This window comes from Peromyscus eremicus, chromosome 2 (genome assembly GCF_949786415.1).
Source record: "Peromyscus eremicus chromosome 2, PerEre_H2_v1, whole genome shotgun sequence".
In the NCBI taxonomy this organism is placed as follows: domain Eukaryota; kingdom Metazoa; phylum Chordata; class Mammalia; order Rodentia; family Cricetidae; genus Peromyscus; species Peromyscus eremicus.
Genome location: NC_081417.1, coordinates 121,620,110 through 121,645,479, shown reverse-complemented (window position 1 = coordinate 121,645,479; position 25,370 = coordinate 121,620,110). Strand labels below are relative to the sequence as shown.

At 40.9% G+C, this 25,370-nt stretch overlaps 2 protein-coding genes and 1 pseudogene across 3 annotated transcripts in view; 2 read left to right on the top strand and 1 right to left on the bottom strand.

Moving 5' to 3' along the window:
* Nucleotides 1-861: 861 nt before the first annotated feature.
* Tmem59 (transmembrane protein 59) lies at nt 862-25,284 on the bottom strand. Its single transcript, XM_059254628.1, has 8 exons — nt 24,846-25,284; nt 17,970-18,075; nt 14,457-14,551; nt 11,722-11,874; nt 9,475-9,556; nt 8,266-8,347; nt 4,857-4,965; nt 862-1,500 (listed from the first exon to the last, which is right to left on the bottom strand). Exons 1-8 carry the CDS (start codon nt 25,032-25,034, stop codon nt 1,345-1,347), a joined length of 972 nt encoding a protein of 323 aa, XP_059110611.1. The 5' UTR covers nt 25,035-25,284; the 3' UTR covers nt 862-1,344.
* On the top strand, nt 8,938-9,194 carry LOC131903843 (small ribosomal subunit protein eS27-like; annotated as a pseudogene).
* Nucleotides 24,041-25,370, top strand: part of Tceanc2 (transcription elongation factor A N-terminal and central domain containing 2) — a 43,785-nt gene continuing 42,455 nt past the window's right edge. The window contains exon 1 of one of the 2 annotated variants that reach the window (XM_059254631.1): nt 24,041-24,209. The gene's annotated coding sequence lies outside the window, so the exon portion shown is untranslated. Of the gene's footprint in view, nt 24,210-25,139 lie in introns of those variants that run through there. The other variant, XM_059254632.1, reaches the window with a different exon arrangement.

Here is a 25,370-nt window from a genome sequence, read left to right as displayed (position 1 = left end):
GACGACACAGAAACACACGAAGATTTGCTGTACGATGGTATCTAATATTGCCCGTATTTTAAATCTCTATTACTAGGGACTGGAGAGATGGCTCAGCAATTAGGAGCACTGGCTGCTCTCTCCCAGGGTCCCAGCACCCACATGGCAGTTCACAACTGTCTGATACTCTCTTCTCACTTCTGTGAGTAGCAGGCACACAAGTGTGTACATATATACAGGCAAAACACCTATATACACAAGTATCTAAAAAAAATAATAAATCTCTATCCCTGTTGATAAAGGAAGGGTAATAATGTTAGATTCTACCAATCAAATCTATACTTAACCCTATATCACAAGAGGATAATTCATACTTTTAAAATGTCATTTTCTCTAAAAATATCTTGATGCTATTTTAAAGAGGATAAACAACTCCTTTGGAAAAATTCTTTCAACTCTAACCTGTGCAAAAACCTCATCAAATGGGACCTCAGGAGAGATTGCTGAGGGACCACAGCACTAGTGGCGCAGGCTCGATAACCTGAGTTTGTCACATGACTTCCTAGAACTCACAGAAGCTGAATAAGCTGGAAGCTCTCAAGCCAGCCTGCAGCAGCAGAAATACGAGGAGGCCCTGCTTCACCCCGACGAGGGAGAGAACTGACTCCTCAACTCTGTTCTCTGACCCCCACATACTGCTGTGGCAATGCAACTGTCCCCTCACCCACACACTAAAAATCACACCAAATGCCACTCTGAGAAGGTCGTTTTGGCTTCAACCCCAGCCATCAGCCTGCCACAGAGCAGCAGATACACAGCACCTCAGGACGCTCTGGGTTGGAAAAGGGTAAGAGGGAGGAACAAGAAAGTCTGATACACAAGTTTCAATACATAATTATTCAAATAAATTTTAATGATTTCAATTCAGTACAACTGAAAATGTAGTGTCATTAAATAACATTTTCTGCTATATTTCCGAGTACACGTTTGGAGGCCATTTCTAGGCAGAAGTAGCACATCCTAAGCATTCAGCTTATTAAGTAAGATGACCGCAGTGTCATGGCAGGATGTGGGGAGGACAATGATCAGCTCATAGAATTTGGCTAAGACAGGAGAAAACCAAAAACCAATGCAACTAACAAAATAGCTACAGATATTAGTAAAATAAAAATACAACCCAATGTCCGTGTCTTAAATGACTAGAAAAATACAGGTAAAGTCACAGCAAATAAAGTCTTCACAGAGTTGAGTAACTTTATTTGCATTTCATAGTGATTTCTTAAGGCCTATATCCAATGAAACCATTTTAAAAAGCTCTATGAGGAATGGAAGTTTATGTGTCGACGACACTTTCTTTAAAAAAGCTTAGATTTCTGAATGAGCAAGATTCACCTTGGTGGGCAGAGGCCCTGCTTCCTCGTGATCTTCAGTTTGAGACCTAACAACCACAAGAGAAGAAGCTGGGTATCTGCTCAGCTTTTGTTCATTCATAAACTCCAAGTCACCATAGATACTCAGCTTCTGCAAAAGAAAAATCAACACACATCATTAATTTGGATGCTCAGGAATCTCTCCAACTAAATTTCCAATTAACAATTCCATCTCTAGGGCTGCATGGTGGTGCACACTGCCAGTGCTTGCGAGGCAGAAGAAGGATGCTCCTTACAAGTTTCAGACCAGCCAGGGCCAGACAGTACAATACAGTCTTAAAACACACACAAAAAAACCCAAAACAAAACCCAAAGCAACATGCACAATTAATCTATGGATATTTGGTTTGAAATATTCTATCTATATCTTTGAGAATGGAGAATATTTTTTGACTGTTTTGTTTTGTCTGTTTTTCAACAGGATTTTTTTTGTGTAGTCCTAGCTGTCCTGGAACTCAGAGATCCACCTGACTGCCTCCCAAGTGCTGGGATTAAAGGTGTGCACCATCATCACCTGGCAAGAATGGAGCATGTTTTATGGATGAAACCAGGTCCCCTGTAGATGGCCAAAGGAAGCTTTCCCACACATCCTAACTTAAATCCTTAGAGGCGTAAAATGAGTACCAAGTAAACTTGCTTTGTCTTAATTGAAGTTAACATGGCCACATCAAGAGCTTTCATTCTGGAGTTTTGATGGATGCCTCAAGTGACCAAGTCCCCTATGACCTTAAGTCTATTCAGAGGAAAATAATTTACTGCAGCTGTCTAACTTGCGACACAAGGAAAATGACATGTACTGCTTTAAATGTCTCTAAGAGCACAGACTACAAATGAAACATTCTAACACTAGTGAACCGACCTTCATAAATACATACAATTCCTTATAGTGTCACTTTCAATAAGACACTAATAAAATCGGGTCTGGAGAGATGGTTCAGTGGTTAAGAGAGATTGCGGCTCTTGCAAGGACTTGGGTTCAGTTTTCAGCACCCACAATGGGCAGCTCATAACTGCCTTTAACTCTACCAGGAGATCTGATGCTCTCTGCTGGTCGCTATAGTTCCTGCATGTACATGGTGCACATATAGACAAGTAGGCACACACATACATCTAAGTAAAATTTTTAAAAAAGATTCTAAAATAAAAGAATGAAAGCAGAAAACCGAGGTGTTCCTGCAAAGAACTTAGAAAAAAAATGGAGAAATTGTCTCACAGAATTACACAATCCAAACAAAACCTATCACAGCAGTGACATCCTGTCACGAGAAAGATCAAGTCATCTGAGAGACTGGAGAGATGACTCAGCAGTTAAGAGAATGCTACCCCAGAGGACCTGGGTTCAGTTCCCAGGAGTCACACACCCACTCACAACCACCTATACTCCAATTCCAGGGATCCAATGCCCTCTTCTGCCTCCATGGGCTCCTCACACATAGTGCACAGAAATTCACACAGCAGGCATGCACTCATGCGCGCACACAAACACACACACACACACACACACACACACACACACACACACCCCACTATAAATAAATAAATGTAATTTCTTAAAAATTAAGTCATTGGAAATTACAAAGGAAGCTAGGCATGCTGGCGTGTGCTAGTAATCTCAATACTAGGGATGAAACCTTCTGTGTGTGCTGACTTAGTAATAAAAGAAATGCAAGCCGGGCGGTGGTGGCGCACGCCTTTAATCCCAGCACTCGGGAGGCAGAGCCAGGCGGATCTCTGTGAGTTCGAGGCCAGCCTGGACTACCAAGTGAGTCCCAGGAAAGGCGCAAAACTAAACAGAGAAACCCTGTCTCGAAAAACCAAAAAAAATAAAATAAAATAAAATAAAATAAAATAAAATAAAAAATAAAAGAAATGCCAGGTGCCGTGGCCACACCTTTAACCCCAGACTCAAAAGGCAGAAGCAGGTGGATCTCGGCGAACTCCTGGCTAACCTGGTCTATGTGGTGAGTTCTAGGACAACCTGAACTACATAGTGAGATCCTGTCTCAAAAAACCAAACTAAACTAACCAACCAACTAAACAAAAATATCCCCCCAAACAAAAAGCACTGAAACCTTTCAGAGCTGGGCATGTAGCACAGTAGGTCAAGCACTTGTCTAGCGGGCCCTAGGCACAATCTGGACCCAGGGGCATATACTCACAATGCCAGCACTCAGGAAATGGAGGCAGGAGGATCAGAAGGTCAGGTCATCCTGAACTATGGAGTGAGTTTAAGGCCAATCTGGGCTACATGAAACCCTGCATCAAAACCAACGACTTCACTCCAGCCTCAATACCTTCATAGCTAAGTAATCACAGAAACATCACCTTGACTTCCTAAAGTTGCTTGTTCATATATAAAATAAAATAAGGCCCACTGTGTGACTCAGGCTGGAAAGATGGTGCAGTGGTTACGGGCACTGGCTGCTCTTCCAGAGGACAGCGTTTGTTTCCCAGCACCCACGTAGTAACTCACAACCATCTTTAACTCCAGTTCCAGGGGATCCAAACGCTTTTTCTGGCCTCTGTGTGCACTGCACACACAGGGTGTGCATGTACATATACAAGCAAAACACCCACACACATGAATAAAAAAAAAGTCAGGAATGGTAGTGCTGGCCTGTAATCCCAGCCTTGGATCTTGTCTCAAAAAGCAAACCAGGGGGACACTTTTGCAATAGAATATTGCTGGACGTTGGGTTGGTGTACAAGAAGATATTCTGCGAATCTTAAAGAACAAAGCTGACTAGTTAGCACGCTGTCCAGGTTCTAGTCACCTTTACCTGCTCTATCGTGCCAAAGACTTACTACAGACTCCATTTTCATCCTCCCCATTCCTTTTTCCCTGTGGCATTTCAGATGCACAGAACGCTCACTGGTTTCAGCTGGACTGGATGTCAACAGACGTCATCCAACATTTAATTATATAAATAACTTGCTATTCTTAGACACTAAATTGAATCAGCAAATTACAGCTTTTTTTCCCAAACAAACACTATTTATCTAAACAATTGTTTCTTGGGCCAGTTAAAGTTTAATTACCAAGGAAGCAAGTCCTGTCTCTTTGAGGTTAGCTACCAGAACACAGAACTCAGAACCAAAGACTGGTTTGGTAGCTTCTAACCCATACCACAGCGATTAATTCCTAATTTTCAGACTCCGCCTGTCTTCTCTCACATCTTAGCTTAGTGGAGTGCCAGCAGCTCTCCAGTCTCACAGAAGCACAGGGGCACTGTGCTCAAGCCAATCAACAGGTATGCCAGTGCAGAGTGGGGGCACCACGCCCGGGGTACAAACCTGTTTTCAAAATGTGTGCAGCCTCACCTGAGCAAAACCATAAAATCTCTCTTTCTATTAGCAGGGTCATGTTTTTCTAGTTAAACAAGGCACTTAAAATGGTTACTCATGTAGCTCTGTCTTCAAGCAGCCCAAGGGTTAAATTAGATTTACCTCAGGGGGAACATACTGCTCCACAGCTGTAGCAACAGCTGCACAGCAGATCCAGAGCAACACCATCACCGAGAGGACCAGAGTCGTGGTTAAGATCCACCCAGAGTTACTGCAAAAAGAACAACAACGATTAGTCCCATGCCTCACATACTCAGAATAGAAAACTCTGTGCATTATCTCTACAATTACTTAACAAAACATTTATTGCAAGGAAATACTACATCTAGTTTATTAGGATGATTTGATGTTCTTTCCTCTATTTCAAACATTTCTGTAGCCTTACTACATAACTCTTACAATAATAATTAATGACGAAATCAGACATATAGACTTCTTACTACATACATAAAATTACCTCAAATTTCTGGGCATGGTGGTTCACACTTTTGATCCCAGCACTCCAGAAGCAGAGGCAGGCAGACCCCTGAGTTCCAGGACAGCCTGGCCTATATAGTGAGTTCTAATATAGTCAGGGCTATATAGTAAGACCCTATTTTTGAAAAAAAAAAAAAAAAACATAAGCAAAACTAAAAACAAAAAACCCATCAAATTACTGTCAAGAGTATTTCTGTTTTTATTTACTTTTTTTTTTTTTTTTTTTTTTTTTTTTGGTTTTTCAAGACAAGATTTCTTTGTGTAACAGCTCTGGCTGTCTGGAAACTTGCTCTGTAGACCAGGCTGGCCTTGAACTCACAGAGATCTGCCTGCTTCTGCCTCCCCATTGCTGGGATTAAAGGTGTGCCACCACTGCCCAGTCATTTTTATTTTTTTTGAGACAGGTTTTTTTGTAGCCCAGGCCTCAAGCTCAGCTTGTGACAATGCTGACCTGGGGCTCCCACCTTCCCAACTTGTAATTCTCTAGGATTACAAGTTTGGACCACAAACTTGAAGAATACATTCTAATTACTAAATTAGACAAAGCAAACAATTATCCTATAAATTTAACAATGTTCCTTAATTTACAGGTATTGCAATGATATTCATTTAAGAAAATACCTCTAAAAGTTAAGGTAAATTATGAAATGATTATTTGTTTTATGAAAGAATTCAAAACAAACTTCCAGAAGTCAGTTTTTCTGTAACATATCAAACATGCAGATTAAACGGATTATAAAACATTTTGTGACCATTATATTTTCCTTAAGACTAAAAAATCTTAAGATAGGAGGGCATTTAAGACTCTCAAAACCTGTGACAATCCCTAATTCTCGCGTGTTCATTCACGGCCAAAGGACCTGTCCTATGGATCATTACTGATCCATCCACTTTTGCTAGTCATTGTTTGTCTTCCAACGAAGAGGAACTTGGGATGTTGGAGACTGAGCTGAGCTTGATCCCAGGAACCTACCTGGTGGAAAGAGAACTGTCCTCTGATCTCCACACGTGTACTGTGGCATGCACACCCATACCCAAATAAATAAAGTATTTTTAAGTGTACTTTAAATGAAGCAGACTCTCAGAAAGCACGCAATTCCCCTTTGATGCTAAGTTTTAAAGAGGTACAGTTAAGGAATGCTAATTAAAGAGCATCCACTCTCCTTCGCATGGTCCAGCCCTGTCCCAGCACTAGAACTCACTGCTATGGGTGAGGACCCATCTGGTGTCTAGACTGCAGCAACTAGTCGAGACAGAGAGCTGGGGCTCATCTTCAAGTGCATCTCTTTCCTCAGCAAAGCAAAGTAGATCCTGTAGATGTTCAACCATCTCCATGACCTCCTGACCTCTCTGCCCTATATCCAGTCTCTTAATTTCCTGCTCACAGCTCTCCTGGTTCCTATCTATCCATTATATACAGGACTCTTCCTGACACTATTCAAATGCAGGATATATTATAATAATTCATGTTTATATACAGAAACTTCTAGAGAATAAGCTTCTAGTTAAAAGTTAGTTATTTTCTAAGTAAGCCATTCAAAAGACTACTTTGAAATTGTCAGGTTAAAGCCAGTGAGATTGTTCAGCTGGTAAGAATGCTCGCCGCCCAGCTCTGATGACTTGAGTTTAATCCCTGGAACCCACACAGTGGAAGGAGAGAACCAATTCCCACAAACTGTAAACACACACACTATCTATAATTTTAAAACTTCACCGTAGTGTCATGCTCGACCAGAATGACTCCCTAGAACAAAGTACAGTGAAACAGAATGACTTGGAGCTTTATCAAAATGCTTCGTCTGGCACACAATACAGTAGAAAATAAAATGCATGGTCTTTCTTTTCTTCCTTTCCTTTCTTTTTGTGGGGTAAGGAAAGAAGCGGGCCTCAATCGTCACTCCTGTGAGTAGAAGCACGTACACTTTGATAAAACCCTTCACTCCATCAAAATGCCTACAGTCCTTCTTTGGAAGGGGCATGAGGTAGCCATCGCTCCTGCCTCCGTTTTCCTGTTCCCCCAGGAGTCCCTGGCACACAGCTGATATCCCCAGCTCTTCTTAATCTCTCTCTTCTTTTTTTTTTTTGGTTTTTCGAGACAGGGTTTCTCTGTGTAGCTTTGCGCCTTTCCTGGGACTCACTTGGTAGCCCAGGCTGGCCTCGAACTCACAGAGATCCGCCTGGCTCTGCCTCCCGAGTGCTGGGATTAAAGGCGTGCGCCACCACCGCCCGGCTAATCTCTCTCTTCTAACTGCTTATCTGTCCACACAGATAAAAATCCCATCCTAAATCATTCAGACATACTGGTGAGTTGAGCTTAATTTACTTATTTTTAACTTAGTGTGTGGGGTCAGAGGACCCCTTGTGGGTGCTGATTCTCTCCTTCCATCAAGTGGGTCCCATCTCACTGGCGCACTTTTGTTGTTGTTTGTTTGTTTGTTTTTGGAGACAGGGTTTCTCTGTGCCCTGGCTGTCCTAGAACTCGCTCTGTAGACCAGGCTGGCATTGAACTCGTAGAGATCCACCTGCCTCTGCCTCCCGAGTGCTGGGATTAAAGGTGTATGTCACCACTGCCCAGTAGAAAGTGTCAATTTTACAAATGGTACAATTACTTGCTTCTAATTAGACTAATTATTCAAAAGTACAAGTTTGGAAAAAAAGTTGAAAAAAAAAATCTCTTTTTTTAACTATTAAACTTCTAATTTAAAATTATATTATTTTTATTTTATATATATAATAGATAAATGTAATTTATATTTATTTTCATTTAATTAATTTATTTATTTAGGGTTTTTTTGAGACAGGGTTTCTCTTGTGAACTTACAGAGATCTGCCTGCCTCTGCCTCCTGAGTGCTGGGATTAAAGGCATGCACCACCACCACCCGGTTATATTTATTTTTAAATCTAATTTAAAAATTTAAAAATAACAAAAACAGGATGACTGACATAAACCAGATTTTATCTTTTGTGTGTGTATATATATATATATATATATATATATATATATATATATATATATTAAGAAGAAATACATACAGAGATAGGCATCTTAAAAAACCATCACTTTCTTCATCTTCAAGGTAGTTCCTGTGTGCTTGTGAGTTTCTCATTTGCAGATCTGAAATAATAAGGCAGAGGTATATGAAATGTGTATCCTAAATGCTGGTCTCACGGGCTTCTTCTAGATATGTATAATCTATAGGTAATTTTTGTGAGTGGAATCTGACACAGTCTATGTGTTAAAATTTCTTTGACACCTCAAACACCAAATGGGTACTCTACCATATTATGAATTTCCTGCCTTATTTTCAAATGTTGTTTGTTTTGTAGCCCTGAGTGGCCTTGGACTCACAGCCATCTGCCTGCCTCTGCCTTTTAAATGCTGGATTAAAGATGTGTATTACCATGCTTGGCTCAAATGTTTTTGACACTGATGTTTTCTGTTTAATTACATCTGAACTTAAGTAATAGAACTTGTTTTATTCTAATTGAAACAGCTTAGGTTAGCATTATCCATTCATTCCCACTCAACAATAAAATCAGGTACACTCTACTTTAGTCTGATATTTGATGTTCCGATGATTTAAAACTCATATCTACCATGGAAATAAGAAGAGAATAGTGAACTCATACTTTCAAGGTAGTGTCACTATTTGGTTTATTAGAAAAAAAACAACTTTCCGGTGGTGACGACCTCCCTATAAGAACATGCCTCTCGCAAAGGATCTCCTTCATCCCTCTCCAGAAGAGGAAAAGAGGAAACACAAGAAAAAGTGCCTGGTGCAGAGCCCCAATTCCTTCTTTATGGATGTGCAATGCCCAGGATGCTATAAGATCACCACGGTCTTTAGCCATGCACAGACGGTGGTCTTGTGTGTTTGTTGGCTGCTCCACTGTCCTCTGTCAGCCTACAGTCAGAAAAGCAAGGCTGACCAAGGATGCTCTTCAGGAGGAAGCAGCACTGAAAAGCACCTGATTCAAGATGAGTAGGAAGCATCCCATTTTGGATAATAAAAACAAAAACAAAAAACCACTGCTTAGTTAGTTTATACTCAAAGCATACTTTGAAACAGCATTTAGAACAGTACTTCTCCAGGTGGTCCCATGGTTATCAGCATCGCCAGGATGTGGAACTTGTTAGAAATGCAAACCCCCCTGGATTCCCAGATCCAGTGCATTAGAAGTCAGAGTGGGCATTTACAACAGATCTGACAGCTAAAGTTTATCTATTTAAATATAACTTACAGGACATTTTGCTTAAAGATGATTCTCTCAAGTTTGTAGGCTCCTGCTCCAATTGCGGTGCATACTGAATTTCTGGTTTAGACTAAAATGATAATGAAAGCAATTAAGTCATTTGTACCTCAGAAGCTATTTTTAGTAACAAGTTCTAGAACACACAATCTATACTATCAACATTCAAATAGAAGAAACAGTAACAGAAGTATGGCATTAAAAAAAGAAATAAAACACATTAACCACAGTACTTTAATTCTATTACCTTGTAAAAATAAATTCCAATTTCAATTGATCAGAAATAATTCAGTAGCCTGCCTAGGTTTTTAACCAAATATATATTCTACTTATTATCTCTTTTCTCATCTGAAACATTCTGTTCTTCTCTAACTCTAAGCTGACACACTATAGGCAAACATTCTACATCTCTGCGCCTCTGGAAAGGGACTTTCTCCACCAAGTTACACTTGAGTTGACAAAGACTTGACAGGAAGAGATAATCTCTCATCCTCTGAAGAATCAGAAAGGACTCCACTCTTGAGCACTAACTTATGCTTTTATGTTAGTAGCTTTGGGACACAGAACTTATAGATAAATTAAAAGAGCAAAATTCTTGTGTTTTCTTACCATCAAATTAAGCGCAGAGGACCCAAACTCAGGATTATGCTAAAAATCGCAAAGTAGCTATATACTAAACCACTCAACTAGCAATAATAATTAAAAGCTATGGCTTGGGCCTGGAGAGACGGCTCAGCAGTTGGGAACACAAGCTGCTCTTCTAGAGGACCTGCATTCAATTCCCAGCACCACATGGCAGCTGCCAACTGTCAGTAATTCCAGCTCCAGGGGATCGGACACCCTCACACAGACACACATGCAGGTCAAACACCAATGCACATAAAATAAAAATAAATAAATTTTTAAAAAAAGCTGTGGCTTACTACTTGAGAAGAAGATAGTGTCACAACAACAATCTGTTGACTGATAAATATGAGGAACTTACTGAATTAAAAGTAAATAAGATGGTGTATGGGTCTAGAAGGTGAAGTGCCCCGAGTTTGAGCTGAAAACTATTAGTAACTGACAGTATGATTTTAAGGAAGGCTGGATGTTCAGCTTCCTCATCAATAAGTGGGGATAATACAACTTCATGAAACTAGTTAAAGATTTCAGATAACACAGTCAGCTCTATATCTGTGAATTCTATGTCACTGCATTTCATATCCATGATTAAATCAGTCATGGGGGAAAATCTGTACTGAGTATGCATCGATGTCTCCCCTGTTATTACAGGGCAGCATAACAATTATTTGTGCAGATTTCACACCGTGTTAGGTATCATAAGTAACTTGGATGAATTAAAGTGCATTCATGTGCTACATGACTTTCAGTTAACTGACTGGATATTCAACAGTAATACTGTAATAATATTATCACCTAGCAATATTGTAGCCATCTCAGTTCAAGAAAACCATATTGTTAAATGACCCATAACTACATGGGGAGGGAGTTTGTAGGTTATATGCAAATTGAAATGTTATTTTATATCAGGGAATTAAGTATCCCCAGATTTGCCATCCTCGGGATCCTGGAACAATCCATCATAGGTACTCTAGGACAACTGAATACAGCTTTCTAGATCAGCACTTATTAACATCTTATCACACAGTAAACTATTAGACAAGAGAAAAATTACCTTTGTAGAAGGCAAAATACATCTGTACTAAGTTAGCTTATAGGAGAAGTATTATAAACTAAGTATTATGTTATCATGTCATAATGCCTTTTTGTAGTGTCTATGTTTTATATTTATGTTCAAAGTATATGATTATCTTTCTATCTAGATTTTTCATTTAATCAATTTAGTCACTATAAAACTAAAAAGACCAAATAAGAACCACTGAGCTTGAGGTCAGACTTTCAAGGTACAGAAGGAAAGATAATTACATTGTGTCCCACTGCTCAATGTTTCCATGAAGGCCAATTAAGCAGCACTGTGACAAAAATATTTAAAGCTGAGCAGTGGTGCTGCATGCCTTTAATCCCAGCACTTGGGAGGCAGAGCCAGGAGGATCTCTTTGAGATTGAGGCCAGCCTGGTCTACAGAGAGGTCCAGGACAGGCAAAGCTACACAGAGAAACCCTGTCTGGGGGGGAGGGGGAGGGAACCAGTGATCAATTACACGGTTCTATGCTGAGAAACTCATGTAAGACATGTTCACTGACTATTGCTGTATTAGGTCAATTTGTGAGGCACCTGGAAGATAACTATTTTTCCATCATCAGCTTGAAGATAAAAAGTCCACGAAGAGGTTATGAAGCTTTGTGCAGAATCCATCATGTCACTCCAGAACGACCTCACCAGAGTTAGAGGAAAAAGGAGATGCATTCTTGGCATCAGGGACATGAGCTAAACAAACAAACAAACAAATAAAAACTTTTAAGTAATAAGAAATACGTTATTTATAATATGTATACACAAGAGAACAACATAATGGAGATGATTCAAATCTTAATGGGAAAGGTTACAGATAATTACAGGAACAATCAAAATCATCAGCATTAGACTAAACACTGTTGCTGATGCAAGTTAACTATGGTAAAGCTGAACATCCCAGGCTACTTAAATTCACCAAACACCTTTAACCACAACCCACGACCTCCATCAGGATAACAGACTTTGAGTCAAGCCCCCAAACAGGGAGACTCTTAAGATCTCATTAAATAAGGACTACCAAATGACAGATTTGAATGGGGAAGGACAAATCATATCATTCTTATCCTTAATGTTCCCATATAGGAGAAATCACGTCTTAATGAACATCAAAGGAAAAAATGTATGAAGAAAATATGAGACTTGATTACAGTGAATGCTGAGGGTATATTTTATGGCATTAATATATGTAACAGGCATGCCTGACAAGATCTGAACACCAACTGGTATCACCTCAGTCTACCTCCACTTCTGACTCCTTAACTTATTAAGCAACATTGACCCCAGAGCACAAGTTCGGGATAGACTGCTGCACTCTAGGGATAGCTTTGGCTCATCTTACATCAGGAGAGATATCATCAAAAGCTATTACAATGCAAAGAACAGCTTTTAGAATAAGAAGTTCTGTATTCAGGATCCAGTTTTCCATGTAATAGCTATGAAGCCTATCACAAATTTACTCAATAAGTATTTATTGAGGTTACAAATTTAGAGATCAGAGACCGGGTATTTCTATTTTTATTTTTTGAGATGGGATATTGCTATGTAGCCTAGGCTAACCTCACACTTGTAATCCTCCAGGCTTAGCATCCTGAAAGCTGAGGGTACAAGGATGTCATGCCTACATACTATATCTATTTTAATCATCAATGTACCCCTGTTTAATCAGAATAATTTATATAGGAAAATGAATAACACAGGGCAGCGTGTGTATGTAAGGAAGGGAGCCTACTGCAAACAGGGTGAGGGTAATTAAGATTTCACAAAGAAATCACACTTCCCCAGAGTCAGAGATTCACAAGGCACATGGGGAATAGGATCAGAAACACAAAGTATCACACCAGATTTAAAAAAAAAAAAAATTGTACAAATTCCATGGAGAACAATTTTGTTCTATTCCTCAAAATTAAAACCTCATAAATTTCAACAATTCTAGTCTTATATTCTTATTTTATAGATATACTCACAAATTTATAAAATATATAACATATAATTATAAAAGAAAAATATTAGAAAGAACCTTCATGTTCACGAACAAGGGGCTGCTTTGGTTGGGTGTGATAGCTCAAGTCTGTAATCCTAAAATTGAGGGGAAAGTATCAAGAGTCAAGTCCCCCTCTGCTATATATCAAATTCAAAGCCAACCTGGGCTACATGAGATCTTGCCTAGAGAAGTCAACCCCAAAACAAGGGTTATTAATATTATGACACATCCATATGGAATATCATATGGTGAAAGAAGTGGAGCTCTTTACATGCTTATATTAACAAAAATCACTTACATATCCTTGTGTATGTATAAAGTACTTCAGTAGGAGTAACCCTGGATGCACAGTGGAGCAAAACCAGCAGTGGATCATTTTCACAGAGTCCAAAGAATAGAGACACACTCTCATGAATGTACACACTGTCTCTTGAGCCTCTTAACAACAGACTATATTTCTTGTACACGCTGAAAAATTACTGTCCAAAACTTACTTAAAAACATTTTTTTCTAAAAATGAAGATCTCTCCCCTGGGATATAGTTCATGAGGAGTAAGGAACTTTCAGAGATGATACTATAGAGGTTCCCAGGAGCTAAACTATGATAGGCAGTTTATACTCAACCCCATGTGTATTAGAACTGCTGAATTACATAGGATCGAAGGATGGCAGGATTTCCATTTAGAAAAAAAGATATCTAGGCCAGGATAAAGAAGAACTGAAAAGGGTTAAAATGGAAGTTTACTGAGCAGTACAGAGGCAAGTGATCCGGTCTGACTCAAGCAACGGCAAAGTGGGTGGAGGAAGGAACATCAATTTCTCTTAGCCATGGACTGTGAGAAAAGAAGTGAGATTATGAGTGCAAATGTAATTTTTAACAGAAAAGCATTTCAAGAAAGTACTCAAGGGGGCTGGAGAGATGGCTCAGTGATGAAGAGCATGTACTACTCTTCCAGAGGACCTGAGTTCGATTCCCAGCACCCGTGTCAGATGGCTCACAACCACCTGTAACTCAAGCTTCAGGGAATCCGACGCCTCTGGCTTAAACACCTGCACCCATGTGCATATCCCCCAACACATGTATACACATAATTAAAAAGTAAATAAATAAATATTTTTTTTAAAAAAGGAAGTATTCCATTAACTTTTCCATTTGCAAACATAATTTTGATGCATGAAAACTAAGTATAAAATCTAACAGTAAAATAAGACCATGCTGGCAACCACCATGTCACGTGACACAAGTCAAAGCACATAAGCAGGCAGCTTGGAAAGGCAGTATTGTCTCTCTTACTTGTTCTTGTCTCAATTCAGCAAACGGCAACTGATCCTGGCAGCCAAGATGGCAAGCATATTGCTCATCAGGTTGGGAATATGCTTCTGTGCACGCTGAAAGAGAAAAAGGCAAATTCTTAGAAAGAGGAGAAGGGTGGTAAAGACGAAGCCTGCAAAGGGATCTGGTATATTACAAGGGTGTAAAGATACAAAGACAAATATTTCATATCTTTGAGCTGCTAAATTTGGCACTAGTAGGAAATACTTTAATGGAACTCTTTTATCTCTCTCCAAGTCCAATGTCTTGTGAACAAGTCTATGAATTTCATACCTGGGCTCTGTCTATAGGATGATGACATTCACATAAGGGATGCTCACAGCTAAGTTTATGGAGTGGGAAGTCTGGTGTCCTGAAGTTGTCATGGAAAGTTTAACAGCGTCAATTGTTGGCTGTAGCCCTCAACCCGGACTGAGGGGCTAAACCCTTGACTCCTGATTTTCCTAGGCCTCTGTTTCTTTCTTTTTTTCCAGGCCTTGTGAGAACTAAGAAAGTATTCTACCACTGAGCTACATCTCTAGTTCTCTTTTATTTTTTATTTTGAGACAAGGTCTTCCCAAGTTGCCCAGATTGGCTCTGAACACACTCTGTAGTCCAGACAGTTCTTGAACCTTCCTGCCTCAGCCTCCCAAATAATTGGGATTACAAGCCTGTGTCACTAGGCCCAGCTGGATTTCTCTAAGTCTGAAATGGAAGAAACACTACCTAATAGAAGAGACGAACAATAAGGTATGTTAGTTATTTGTTTAAGTATTGGGATCGCTCAGCTGGAAAACAAAGATCTCAACACGACAAGGGTAGGAGGGAAACAAAGCAATCTGCTGCGAGCCGCAGGAGAACGCAATGGAATCAGCTACTGTCACAAAAGCTACTGCTTGGAAAAGTCAACAGCTTTCCCGAAGGTCAAGCCATGGCTTAATTTGAAGTCTCCATGTCATTATTTGGGAGCTGGCTGGTGGGACAGAAAAAGATTCATTACATGAACATGGTATTATGAATATACAAAGATGGCCAATGAAGAGACTGAGCCATAAAAATAAGGTCACATGGTGATATTTTAGCTTTTGTATATATATTAGCTGGTTCCTAAAATGATTTTCTTGTGTGCTTCCAAGAACTCCTAACAGTGTATTTATCTAAAATGCCTATGAAGCATCCAAGGCCATACGAAACAACACCTGTCTCCTAGGTCAGGTGGATAGCTTTATTTCTTGTGCAATTTAGGGTGAGACCCTCCTTTCTTATACAACCTTACTAACAGACCCCTAACTTCTTACCTAATCACTTCTAGGAATGTCGACTGAGCACATAGATCCCCTTTTTGATATACTGACCGGTCATTAGCACTCAGTTGACCTCCTCTTTTACCACTCCCATTTTGGGTTGTAAAAGAAAGCCTGGTGGTCACTGCCTGAGGAAAATTCTTACCTGCCTTTATGACCCTGTAGAATTCAAGCCTGGCGACCTTGCTCAACCAGGGGCTTGCTATTGCTTGGGTTTATAACTGGATTCCAGAGAGACTTAGAACAGACAGAATAAGGAGATGGATAAGAGAAAAGAGAATGGAAGAACTAGATGGGTAAGAACTTGAGAGGAACAAACAGACGGAGAAGAACTAGATTGAAGGGTGAGAAGAGAGTACTAGAGGAAAGAGATGGAAGATGAGGAAGAGCCAGATGGGGAAGAACAAGATGAGAAAGAAGGAGATGGGAGAGGAGCTAAGATGAGAAAGAACTAGATGGATGAGAACTTAGATGGGGTAGAACTAAGATGAGAGAATTAAGATAGAACTTAGAGGGGAAAGCAAATTAATGTAAGGAGAAATCAAGCAAGAAAGGAGCTAGGCATAAGAGCAGAATAGAAGCTGTGTAGAGAAAAAACTGACACAGAAGAATAAAGTATATAAACTAAGGAGTTTTGTGTACATAGGTTCATTTCTTTTCATCAATGATTAATTATCAGCTGATTATAGATTCTTCCCGGACCCTGGGAGGGGACTATCGAGGGGCTGGACTCCCTTAGTCCTTGATAGCAATCAGTCTATTACTCTAAATTCTAAGAAAATGGAACCAGAAAATGTTCTATAGTAGTGAGTTTTAAAGGCTGAAGTAAAGCTGGGGCTATAGCTTAGTCGTATAACACTGGCCTGGTATACACTAGGTCCTGGGTTCAATCCTCAGCACTGAAAGAAAAAAAAAAAGAAAAGAAAAGAAAAGAAAAGAAAAGAAAAGAAAAGAAAAGAAAAGAAAAGAAAAGAAAAGAAAAGAAAAAGGGCTCTATCAGATACACATACTTCCTTTAGCTCATTGGTCATTTCTTTCTTGTGATACACAATTTCACTACTGCAGCAATTTTATTTTTTTCTCAACTCACAGAAGTGCCTGTAAAATACTTCTCAGGGGTCCTAGATAAAATGAACATATGTGGGATATTTGTACACTGTGTGAAGGTGTATTGCTGTGACTGGTGTAATAAAAAGCTGAACAGCCAATAGCTAGGCAGGAGGTATAGGTGGGATTTCCAGGGAGAGAAAGGAAGAGGAGGAATTGAGGCACACGGGAGACGCCAGGAGACATGGAGAGAAAACAGGAGGTGCAAGATGGAAGAGGGGTAATATAAATGGTTAATTTAAATTATAAGAGCTAGTTAGGAACAAGCCTAAGCTATGGACTGAGCTTTCATAATTAATAAGAAGTCTCCATGTCATTATTTGGGAGCTGGCTGGCGGGACAGAAAAAGATTCATTACATGAACATGGTATTATGAATATACAAAGATGGCCAATGAAGAGACTGAGCCATAAAAATAAGGTCACAGTAACACAATACTGTGTGAGAGTCATGTCAGGGGAAAGCTGTGTCCTGCTACACTGACCACACTAAAAACAAAACAAAACAAACAAAACAAAAAACAAACAAGACTCCATTATAGTTCTTTACAAAGTTAAACGTTCATTGTGTCCTGACTATAGGTTTCTTTTATCAAACACATCTCTTTCACCAAAAGGTAAGAATAGTGGTTAACTGGTGACAAAGCCTCTGGTTATTTTTCCTGGCATAACTGATAAAGAATACTCTATTAAAAACTTCAGTCAAAGGCCTGGTTCAGTAAAAACCTTGGAGCTACGTCAACTAACTGACTGAAAGGTTTAGAGAAATTATACTACCATGAAAAGGTAGTGGTGAATTATGAGTTGGATAATTACCTCTGCATTTGTCTAAACAGAATGCTCAGTTAAACAAAGGAGTCCTATCCATAGCACAAAATAAACACTGTCTCAACACAGATGGATTCAAGCCCATGACATTTTTAGCAGCATCTATTAAAACTCTAATTTTATAATTACAATATGGTGGGTGACTAGTTTAAATAGGATGTCTGTCATTTTCTAGGAAAAATACATAAAAAGCATACCGCAACTCAAAGAAAGCCCCACTGTTATGCACAGCTGATGTCATTAGCATAGTATCTTACCAGATTCACATTCCAATTTGGTCCGATTTAAATCAATTCCATCATCCACAAACTGGCAAATTGAAAACAGCCTGCAACCTCTCTGACATGCATATAACTCCTCTTCCTGGGAAGTTCAAAAACAAAGACGATTACCAAAAAAAGATTTTTCTTTCAGCTGGAAAAAAAAAAGGTCAAGAAAGTAAAGTTAGTGTTTATTTTAAACTATACAGTAAGTTTTGTACTAAAAGGGGGGAAAATGGTTTTAGTTCCTAATTTGAATTATTTGGTTATAGACAGGGTCTCTCATACACACGAAGCTAGTTTCTAACTCCCTATGCAATGAATGACGACCTTGTATTTTGTTTTTAAAATGGTATTTATTTTTATTGTATGCATATGAATGTTTTGCCTGCACGTTATGTCCTTGTACCACCTACATGCAGTATCCAGGGAGGCCACAAGAGGACATTGGATCCCCTGGAACCAGAGTTACACAGCTGTGAGCTGCCATGTGGGTGCTGGGAATTGAACCCAGGTCCTCTGGAAAGCAGCTAGTGTTCTTAACGGCTGAGCCATCTGTCCAGCTCCTAATCTTGTATTTTTGATCCTCCTGTCTCTACCTTCCTAAGGCTGGGATTTCATGTGCCATCACACCTGGTGTGTGTGATGCTAGAGACTGAGAACCCAGTGTCTTGTGCATGCTAGGCAAGCACTCTCACAAGTGAGTCCTTAGCTCCTTATTTTTAAAGTGATACTGAAAAAAAAGCCAAGCAGCCAAAAATACCACCCTTTTTGCATATTCTGTGGCCACAACTTATAGGTAACAATATTGGAAATAGAAATAACAATGACAATCAGAACCCTGAACAAGGTAGAAAGGAGTTATCAAGTACCCAAGGGTCACTGGCGTGTTTAGCTACATCCAAATGCATATCCACCAGCTCATTAGCAAAAGTATCAGGACCAGGTTCATATAGCAAATGGCAAAACAAAGGCCCAGAACAAAGATGAGGTGAGGTATCTATTCACACAAATATTCATATGGAAAATTTTTTATATGTTTAAAAAAGTTTTTTTTAATTTGTGTGTGTGTTTGTGTGTGTGTGAGAGAGAGAGAGCGCTCCCATGTGAGTATATGTGTAACATGTGTGTGCAGGGGCCTGGGGAGGACAGAAGAGGCTATCAGAACTCTGGCACCAGTGTTACAGGAGTTTGTGAGCTGCCACATAGTTACTGGGAACAGAAGGTGGGTCTTTTGCAAGAGTAGTAAGTGCTCTTAACAGCTGAGCCATCCTCCAGCCCCAAAGACTTTTATTTTTTCTTTCTTTCTTTTTTTTTTTTCTTTTTTTTCTTTTTTTTTTTTTTGGTTTTTTGAGACAGGGTTTCTCTATGTAGCTTTGCGCCTTTCCTGGAACTCACTTTGTAGACCAGGCTGGCCTCGAACTCATAGAGATCCGCCTGGCTCTGCCTCCCGAGTGCTGGGATTAAAGGCGTGCGCCACCACCGCCCGGCCTTTCTTTCTTTATTGGTTTTTCGAAACAGGGTTTCTCTGTGTAGCTTTGCGCCTTTCCTGGAACTCACTCTGTAGCTCAGGCTGGCCTCGAACTCACAGAGATCCACCTGCCTCTGCCTCCCGAGTGCTGGGATTAAAGGCTTGCGCCACTACCGCCCGGCTTTATTTTTTAATTGGTTCACTTGAACTGAGAATACAAACAAGAACAATAGGGTGACATTCAGGAACAATTAGTGCAATCTGCTAGACCAGAATTAAATTTTTCTTGTAAAACAAACTAATGAAACTCTGCAAATTACTTTACCTGTTGAAATCTCAAATTTTCTCATCATGAAATAGGACAACAGGCTGGGCAGTGGTGGCGCACGCCTTTAATCCCAGCACTCGGGAGGCAGAGGCAGGCGGATCTCTGTGAGTTCGAGGCCAGCCTGGTCTACAGAGCCCAGGACAGGCACCAAAGCTATATAGAGAAACCCTGTCTCGAAAAACCAAGAAAAAAGAAAGAAAGAAAGAAAGAAAGAAAGAAAGAAAGAAAGAAAGAAAGAAAGAAAGAAAGAAATAGGACAACAGTATTATCTCCAAATATAATTCTGGGAGACTACTAATCTTACCAAAGAGTATGAGACATGAGGTGCTTAATAAATACTAGTAACATTAATTATCATAATTTTTTAATTTTTATAATATGTTTTAAAGGTAGAAAATAACAATTATAAGCATTGAGAATTATGTGAAAAATTTAAAAAAAGACGGTTCTTCCCCCCGCTTTCAAATGGTCCTTTATGTTTAGAAAACAGCAACTGCATGAGACTATAAAAACAATGAGATCAACAAGCTTTTCTTTCCTTTGATGAATACAGTATTTTAAACAAACTAGTGTATATGAGGGAGCCCATGCAACTTTCTGAGTGAACCACTGTGTACAAACTGGCAGGCACCTACCTAATGAGGAAACATGCATATTCCAATTAGCAACCGTGGAATACAGCAGTCTGTATTCCAGCAGAATTAGTAAAGCTAATGTAGCAGCAACAACCCATATGAAGAGATGGCTGCAAGCCTAACATGAAGTAAGTTTTATTATACAACTTTGGAGGTGGCACATTTAATACCCTGGTTCTAACTGCATTTACTGCTAAGTTAAAAACTACACTTCATATATGATCAGCATTTACAGTTTACAGGCTTTGTAAACAGAAAAAGAATTCTGTTTTTGGAGCACCACATATTTCCTTATATTGCACACAGGAAGCAGGAAGAAAAAGCTCTTACCATGAACCATACCAGATGACATTTTACTCCGATATGCTTGCTCTGATTCCTAAACTTGCCTGGAACTCTTAATCCCCTGTCTCACTCAGCTCTTGAGTATTGAGATTGCTCTCACGTGACAATATGCCTCGCTCAGAAGGTTTTTCTTTTGTTAAACCAACCCCCAAAGTCATCCAGAACCAACATCAGAAAACCATATGGCAAGCTGGAGTCTAGTGGGTGGGGAATCGGCCCTGAAAGCTCAGCCTTACCACTTATTCCGTATAACCTTGGGCAAGTTATTAACCTCTCTGATTCCCAGTGTCCTCTAGGTTGAGAATGAGGATACTCTCACATTAATCTTGCACACTAGGAGGGATTATATATTCATATTACCTTGCACTGGTATATCATATAACATTAATAATAAAGTCAATAATACCACAATGTGCCAGACACTGTGTTAACACAATGTATTATACAACACCCATGAAGAGTAGGCTGGGGAGATGGCTCAGCTGTGAGGAGCACTGGCTGCTCCTCCTGAGGATCCAGGCTCAGCTGCCAGCACCCACATGGCAGCTCACAACGTCTGAAACTCTGAACCCAAGGGATCCATAGCCTGTTCTGGTGTGTACCAGCACTGCGTTCACACAGTGTACAGACATGCGGCTAAACACTCAAACACATAAAATACAAATAGTCTCTTTAAAAAGCAAGAATCATATCTTTATTTCAAATATTTTGTATTCTACAGAATACAAACCCAAATATGGTAAATATTTCATGCTCTATGTATCCCAAGTGACTGGCAAGGTTATAGAAAATATAATCTCCTAATACAGATCACAAGGAAAGAATGCTTCCCATCATAATGAATATCAGTTAAGTAATTAAAGGTCACTAAGCTACCCGGATAACTTTCATATTCATTTTCTCACCCTTAGTTAACTTAGCTAAGCCAAGCTACCTACTGTCCCTTGCTTTTGGCTTACTTTGTTTGTGACTGGTCATGCTCGGGAGCCCAGGCTCACCTAAAACACACAGCAATCTTCCTCCTACTTCAGCCTCCCAAGTGCTGGCTTATCAGCATGAGCTACATGCTTGGTTGTAAGTATCCTCTTAATCAGTACTACAAACGCAAATGTGCACAGTATGAGAAGAAATAGCTACCTATGGTTGTGTTAGGCATTGTTCTAAAAGAATCAGATTAGCTTCAGTCTTCACACTGGCTCTGCAAACATGGTTTCCCTACACTTTACACAATGAAATTCTAAAAAATTAAATGATCAGCAGCATCATTTTTACCCTGTAAAAAACTGACCACACTGACTCTAATTAGTTTTGTTATCAACATGTCTTATGTTCCTTACATTTGAACTCAGACATCATACAACTAAATCTTTGAGAACAAAGGGCAACATGTACTAATTTTAAAATATCTACTTACAAACTGTATGTCATTACAATAAATAATTATAAAGTCATTAAAATGAGATTTCTATCGGCCAGTTACAGTATCAGATCAATAGAGGCAGTGTGAGATTTTGAATTCATTTCTTTTTATAACACACTCTTCTTCCCTGTATGCAATGCACAATAACTCAGAAGTATTCGTAATGCAACTCCATTATGAGATGGCGGCAGCATACAGTAGCCATCTTGAAGACTCAAGTTCTATACTCTACTACTTCTTAGTTAGAGGACTCTGGCCAAGACGCTTTAACTTTTTATTTCCCTTTTTGGTTTGTTTTGTCTTTTTTTTTTTTGAGACGGTGTTTCTGGGTAGCCTTGATGGTCCTGGAACTCACTCTATAGACCAGGCTACCCTTGAACTCAGAGATCCACTTGTCTCCGCCTCCCCAGTGCTGGGATTAAAGGTATGCACCACCGTGCCCAGTAAGAGAGTCAGTTTTGAGGTGGGTGCAGTGGACAAGCCTATGATCTCAGCCTTGGTACTTAAGAGATGGAGGCAAGAGAACAGGGGTTAGGTGGAGGCCAAACAAACACTCCAAAATATGTATCTAATTCTAGAATTCTGAGGGTAAGGCAGGGGGACTATCATGAGTTCCAGGAAAGCTGTCTCAAAAAAAAATAAAAATAATAAATAATAAATTTAAGTCCAGGACAGACAAGGAACCAATAATTTGAAGTTCTGGTTAAGAACAGCGTTAATAGCTGGGTGTGGTGGCACAGGCCTTTAATCCCAGTGCTCAGGAGGCAGAGGCAGGTGGATCTCTGAGTTCAAGGCCAGCCTGGCCTACAGAGCGAGTTCCAGGACAGCCAGGGCTGTTACACAGAGAAACCCTGTCTCAAAATAAAAACAAACAAAACAACCCCAACATTAATAAATAGGAGAAAATGACTTATTGATATCACATCAACTCTTAGAAATTAGAGAATGCTATAACAATACCTAAGGCATTGGTATGCATGTGGTTGGTGATGCCTATCTGTAATCCCAGCAGCACTGGGGAGCCTGAGGCAGGAAGATTGAGACCAACCTGGACCACATGGGACAATCCTGTCTCAAAACAAACACATCCAAGAAATATCCAGAGATTCTTGGCATACATATTTGTCAAATTATTTATGTTCCCAGCACTCTGACTTACACTACAAATTCCCTAGGAAAATCTTAAAAGAGGTAACCACACACCAACACAGTATAGAATAAATTTCAACCTAATTCTAGGCCAATCAGCACTGATGAACTTTCTTGTAGATGCCTTTTTAATAAGGTGAGGTTTACTGACTGAAGTCTGAAAGTCAAAATCCTTCTCAACTCCCCAAGGTTGGCCCATGGCAGGCCTTGAACTCATGACCCTCTGACCTCAGCCCCCTGCAGGCTGTAATTACAGGTGTCCATTACCGTGCCCCACTCAGTTTCTCTCAAGTATTTATTAATTTCTGACAGTAAATTTAAGGCTAATCCCATCTCCTACAATTGTGTGGGGCCTTTTTTGTTTTGTTTGTAACTGATGACCCTCAGGTATGTAAGGTAAACAAAATGCTGGGAAGGTACAGAATTTACAATTTTTCATATCAAAAACCCGAAAGCACTTGTCAATATCGAACATCAAGTCACTGGAACTGTCATCCTGGCCACTTTGTAGCCAAAGGACGCAAAGAGGGCTAGCCCCAATGGTTAAGCAAATAGCACACAGAAGAGGAAAGAAAACAAGAATAAAAAACACCAGCATCAACGAAAGCGCTTACAGAGCAAGGAGGGGAGAGGGGTATATACCCTAATTATATATGGGAAAGGGGTGGGGAGGGAGAGGCACCAAGCAGTTTAGAATGTTGAGTAAACAGAATTCATAAGAAGCTGAAAAACAACTTTAAGGAGGCAGAAGTAAAGGCCAGCCAGCGGCTACGGGGAGGGGCCGGGGTAGGAATCGGTCCCTCCTCCGGCTACGGTGTAGTCTTCCACAGGACAGCCGCATTTCTGGATCCATTCCATGGATTCCTTATTTTCTGCACCGAGTGACGAGGTTCATTTTACTTTATATTTCTTTTGAAGGCAGAACTGTAACTGCTGCCTCACGAAGACACCCAGTCCCCCGAGGCAGCGTCTCACACACAGTCACTCAACACAGACAGGAAATCCTTTCCAAGTACGTCTCACAACTCCCGGGGCTGACTTCACACTTCAGACCGCAGAGAATTGTCAGCTTGTCCGACTCCCGGAACACAAAGCGCTCCCGACCCAGAAAGGCGCGCGGTCAACACGGGAAGTCAACATTTTGTGCACGCGTGCACTGGCGCCTTGCTCCCCACCCCCGCGCTGCTAGCAGGTCAGGACCTCGCATTCATCTTCACTCTACCCCCAGCAAGTGATACACTCACTCCCTTGTGGCCCGGCAGACTCCCGAGGGCTAGCCTTTTTCTCATCTTTGTGCTCTCCCCCAGCCTATCACCGAGTCTTGCAGCACAAACTTCCGGCAATTACTGCTGGAGCGGGGTGCAGGCAGGACCCGGGAGGAAAACTGCAGCTACACCGAGGGGGGTGGGGGCAGTAGCTGGAGCGCGGATTCCCCACTGGGGTCCCCGAGCTGACACTGGTGTGGGAAGCCGAGAGATGGGCAGCGAGGGAGGAGGGAAGCCCAGGATCGATGGGCCCTACCTACCTTGGGGTAGGTGTGCAAGGGGTAGGTCAGCTGACAGGCCCGGTGACAGGATGCCGTGTCCCCCAGGACCGAGTCAAACGCTTCGGCCGCTGCAGTCCCCGAGCCTCCGGCCAGCGCCATGGTCAGCAGCAGCAGCGGCGGGAGCCCGAGCTGGGCCTGGACCCAAAGCTTCCCCTTTGGCGCCGCCATCTTGTTCCCCTCTGTCACAGCGGCTCGGCTTGTTGCTGTTTTCTTTTCAGGGCTTCTCCTCCTTCCGGGCCAGCCCCTTTCCCCGCCCCTCCGGCCGGAGCTTCCGACTCGGCGAGCACCTCGGCTCCGCCCAGGCCCGCCCAGGCTGCGGCCTCCCGGCCCGCCTCCGGGACAGAGAACCTCTCCTGGGCGGGCTTGAGGACCCGGCCAACCCTCTCGCCTGTGGCTCAGAGAGGCGCACGCCGCCTCCTCCTTGCGGGGCCAACCGGGGCCTGTAATTCGCGGCAGCCCCAGCCGCCGCGCGCCTCGCAGTGCGTTCTGGGAAGTGTAGTTCTC

Coding starts and splice junctions, on each gene's coding strand:
- Tmem59 (XM_059254628.1), bottom strand. CDS start 25,034: ATGGCGGCGCCAAAGGGGAAGCTTTGGGTCCAGGCCCAGCTCGGGCTC. Junction 9,557..11,721: donor GAAAAATAGTTATCTTCCAG/GTGCCTCACAAA, acceptor TTATCATTTTAG/TCTAAACCAGAAATTCAGTA. Junction 4,966..8,265: donor TTTTTAAGATGCCTATCTCT/GTATGTATTTCT, acceptor TTCTTTTTGCAG/TAACTCTGGGTGGATCTTAA.